Source organism: Strongylocentrotus purpuratus, unplaced genomic scaffold (assembly GCF_000002235.5).
Source record: "Strongylocentrotus purpuratus isolate Spur 01 unplaced genomic scaffold, Spur_5.0 spur5_scaffold_7, whole genome shotgun sequence".
NCBI lineage: Eukaryota > Metazoa > Echinodermata > Echinoidea > Camarodonta > Strongylocentrotidae > Strongylocentrotus > Strongylocentrotus purpuratus.
The window spans coordinates 29,784,812-29,789,287 of NW_022145613.1; the positions used below are offsets into that span (position 1 = coordinate 29,784,812).

The 4,476-nt window shown below is 42.7% G+C and overlaps 1 protein-coding gene and 1 long non-coding RNA gene across 2 annotated transcripts; both read right to left on the reverse strand.

The window, feature by feature from the left end:
* Positions 1–387: 387 nt before the first annotated feature.
* Positions 388–2,326, reverse strand: LOC115919981. Its single transcript, XR_004062102.1, has 2 exons — positions 1,309–2,326; positions 388–793 (listed from the first exon to the last, which is right to left on the reverse strand). It is a non-coding gene; the product is annotated as an uncharacterized LOC115919981 (long non-coding RNA).
* On the reverse strand, positions 2,327–3,727 carry LOC115919980 (the record flags this gene model as incomplete). The annotated part of the gene is made up of 1 exon (XM_030974754.1): positions 2,327–3,727. A coding segment is annotated over exon 1 (1,149 nt), but the record flags the coding sequence as incomplete, so codon positions are not given.
* Positions 3,728–4,476: the final 749 nt, after the last annotated feature.

Genomic DNA, 4,476 nt, shown 5'->3' on the forward strand with positions numbered 1-4,476 from the left:
AACTAACGTAATAAAACTATACCTGACATTATGTACGTCTATGTAGAAAGAAAAAAACCTTGGAAGCACTCCAAACACACAAAATGGATGCTCAATAATAGTAAAGACGAGTTTGTAACTTTGTATCCAATTAAATATGAAAAACATTAATTGTCTGTCGAGAGCCAGAAGGGCATTGTTACCATTGTGCCATCACAGGAGTTACCATTGTGCCATTACAGGAGTTACCATTGTGCCATTACAGGAGTTACCATTGTGCCATTACAGGAGTTACCATTGTGCCATTACAGGAGTTACCATTGTGCCATTACAGGAGTTACCATTGTGCCATTACAGGAGTTACCATTGTGCCATTACAGGAGTTACCATTGTGCCATCACAGGAGGTATGCTACAGTCACACGGCCATGTTACGGACCTGCGGATGCCTGCGTATATTTGGATAATGAAAATGCGTAATTTTTAACCCCAATACGGAAATTTGAGCAAAAGTTACCTATATTCTGCGGACGATACGGATTAGTTACGGATGTTACGTATGAATTACGGATGTTACGGGTAAAACCTGCGGATGAACCCATCCGCTGCCAACCCGCTGACACATGTTACTGACGACTTACGGATGACTTACGGATTTTACGGATGACTTACGAACGATACGGATGACTTACGGACGATACGGATAAGTTACGCTCGTGTCTGCGCATGTCGGCTTCCTCTGGCGTCCGCACCATCCACATATAAACCCACGTGGATCGGAGCTTGCTTCAGTCGCATTTCATCAAGTCTGAGATCTAGTTCCAGTTATTCAACAGTTTCTTCTCCATCTTTTTGGACTCTTGAAGGACTTAGAGTGATGTGTGTTCTATCTTGTGAGACAGAGACTCTCCAGTATTATTTAAAATATGATTTGCAGAATACTTTGTTTTTTATAAATGTTTACCATAATGTGCTTTGATAGATTTACAGACTGCTTGGAGATATACAGACTGTTTGCAGATATACAGACTGTTTTTTTTCTTCAAAGAAAGTCTTTATTCAATATTTCTCCACAAATCATATAACGTCGGTGGGCGTCCAAAATCTCGTAAGTCTGTTTTTTTGGAAAACACTTATGAACTTTTAGAAGCAGTATCACTCGACTAATTATCTGTCAAAATCTCGTATACCATAGCCAATGGAAAAGTGGATTTCTAACCATGTGACAAGATGGTATACGAGATTTTTACAGATAATTAGTCGAGTGATACTGCTTCCAAAAGTTCGCAAAAGTGTTTTCCAAAAAAAAACGACTTACGAGATTTTGGACGCCCACCGACGATAATCAAATGCAAAATGCATGTAATACATTACAAACAATATTATACATGTATAGAAAACAAAATATAGCAAAACAAAATTTAAATAAGCTCGATGTGCCTCGACCCATCAAGATGTACAATACACTTATTTCGTTGCGTGTTCATAACGCGTTCTATCTCATGCTGATATTTTAATTTCTTTTTAAATGATGAAAACGATAAATAACCATTTAAACACCTAGTTGAAAATATATAATATTTAGCATATAAAATATCAAAATTAAAAGAAGAATAATTTCCACCTGGTATGCCAAATACAAAATCATTAAAAGATAACATTATTTCACTTTTGAGAGTGTATTTTTCAAAATCATCTAAAAATCGACGATTGAAGGGGCATTCCCAAAATAAATGGGCAATAGTTTCAGAGTGTTTTGAACAAAAAGAACACAAATTTAATATACCAACAGTTTTCAGATACTTGTTAACACCAAGGATATTATGAAGAATTTTATATTGTAAATATCTAAGTTTTCTTGATAAAGAACATTTAAAAGGAATCATATAAATTTTGTCCCAAGTAACAATTGGTTTTGAAACAATGTTCCTCCATTTGTTTTGTGAAATAGGAGTTTTAAAGATTTTCTCAACACAGATTTTATAAATAAATTTACATCCTTTCGTTACCTTGTTCAATTTTTTTGTTGTCAAATTTAAGCATCAAGAGTTGCATGATTTGTCTGTTTGTTATGTTTGGCCAACTGCTTAGGCCATGCGCTGCTGCCAGGGAACTGCTCCGGCGGTGCCATTGTAGTAATACTTGAGGTACAGGCGCTGGCGCTTGGCAATCTTGGTGGTGTAGTTGCCAGCAAGCCTCTGTTGCATGTCATCCAGCACGCCCCCCTCTCTCCATGCACCCGGGATGATGTTGTGCTGGTCGTCCTCTCTGTCCATCATGCCATTCTGCTCAGCGGATGCCTGGTCTCTCAGGAGGTTGTGGATGCACAGGCAGGCGAGGAGGATGGTCTCCACTGTGGAAGGCACCTGTGCCATAGCACTCAGAAGACACCGGAATCTGTTTGCAAGAATGCCAAAGGCATTCTCCACACATCTCCTGGCTCTGGAAACTCTATAGTTAAATATCCTCTCCTCCATGGTCAGTGGCTTGGCACCAAAAGGCTTCATCAGGGTGGTGCGTAGTGCAAATGCAGCGTCAGCAATCACGAAATAAGAGATGTCTCGATCGTCATGAGGCAGTGGCTCATCTGGTGGTATTCCAATGTTCTCATCGTCAATTGCCTCTTTCAGACTGCACGTGTTCCAAATCTGGGCATCAGAACTCGCACCACCTGCTCCCACCTCCACCCACCGGAACTTGTAGTTGCCATCAACCAGGGCAAGGAGTACAATCGAGTTGTACCCCTTATAGTTGTAGAACTGGGAGCCACAGTTCGCGGGTGCCTTGATGCGGATGTGCTTGCCATCTAAGGCTCCCAGGCAATGGTGGAAGTTCCACCGGTCGGAGAAGGTCTGGGCAATGCCCTTCCACCCCTCTGGAGTAGATGGGTTGCTGATGGTCTCCTCGCCATACTCAGCGTAGATGGCCTGACACACGTCCAACACCAAGAGTGAGATGGTGTTGTGGGGTACATAGAATAGGTACATCAGGCTGTGGTAGGAGTCCCCACTGGCAAGGTAGCGCATGGTGATGGCGACCTTCAAGCCTACTGGAAGGGCCTTCCTGTACCAGGTATCATACTTCTGTAAGCGAGGAGTGAGGCGGGTGACCATTTCGGCAAACATGGCAGGTGTGATGCGGGTGAAGTTGCGGAAGCCCTGAACATCCTCATTGCGTAGCAGGTGCATCAGGTTACCATAGGCACCCTGGTGTGGTCGCAATGTGATCCAGTGACGAACCCAACACATCCTCTCTTTTCTCCTTTCAAGGATGGCTTGCATCTTGGCCATCGGGATCTTCATCTGCATCTGATTGTGTTGGATGGCCATCAAACAATCCAGCAACACAAGGCGGCGTTCTCTCTCCATCTTGAGTGACCTGTGAAAGTCTACAGTTGAAGAACTGACAATGATGAGGATGCTGGCAGCATCCAGGGTTGCATACCCAAGTGAAGACCATTTGGCATGGGCGACATCCGCCGAAATGAAAGAAGACATAGGTAAAAATTCCGCATATTATCCGTATCTCAACCGTAACATACATATCCAATCCGTAACATCCGTATCCCATCCGTAATATTCGTATCCCATCCGCAAGCATACGCAATTACCGCAAGTCCTATCGTAAGATCCGCAATATATATGTCAAAAATACGTTAAACATACGTAACTCCTACGTAATAGTGTTTACGTACCCCTATGTATCCGCAGGCATCCGCACACCCGACAAACTGTGCGGATCAGTTACGTATCTAACGTATCCTGCGGATGAGTTTAGGTATCTTACGTATGAGTTACGTATTTTACGTATGGATAACGTATATTCTGCGGATGCTTACGTATATTTCATCCGCAGCAAAATTTTGAGATTTTCAAAATTCCGCTGCGGATCTGCGTATGTCTGCGGATCCTGCGGATTGAATTACGGATGGATACGGATGCTTACGGATGATACGGATCCTTGCGGATGCTTACGGACTTTTATCCGTAAGCATCCGCAGCTACCGTAAGAGGCCGTGTGACTGTGCCTTTACCATTGTGCCATTACAGGAGTTACCATTGTGCCATTACAGGAGTTACCATTGTGCCATTACAGGAGTTACCATTGTGCCATTACAGGAGTTACCATTGTGCCATCACAGGAGTTACCATTGTGCCATTACAGGAGTTACCATTGTGCCATTACAGGAGTTACCATTGTGCCATCACAGGAGTTACCATTGTGCCATTACAGGAGTTACCATTGTGCCATTACAGGAGTTACCATTGTGCCATCACAGGAGTTACCATTGTGCCATTACAGGAGTTACCATTGTGCCATTACAGGAGTTACCATTGTGCCATTACAAGAGTTACCATTGTGCCATTACAGGAGTTACCATTGTGCCATTACAGGAGTTACCATTGTGCCATTACAGGAGTTACCATTGTGCCATTACAGGAGTTAACACAGATTTCTGTCCAAGTCCTTCTCGATTTTAACCAATGAAAAAGAAAGT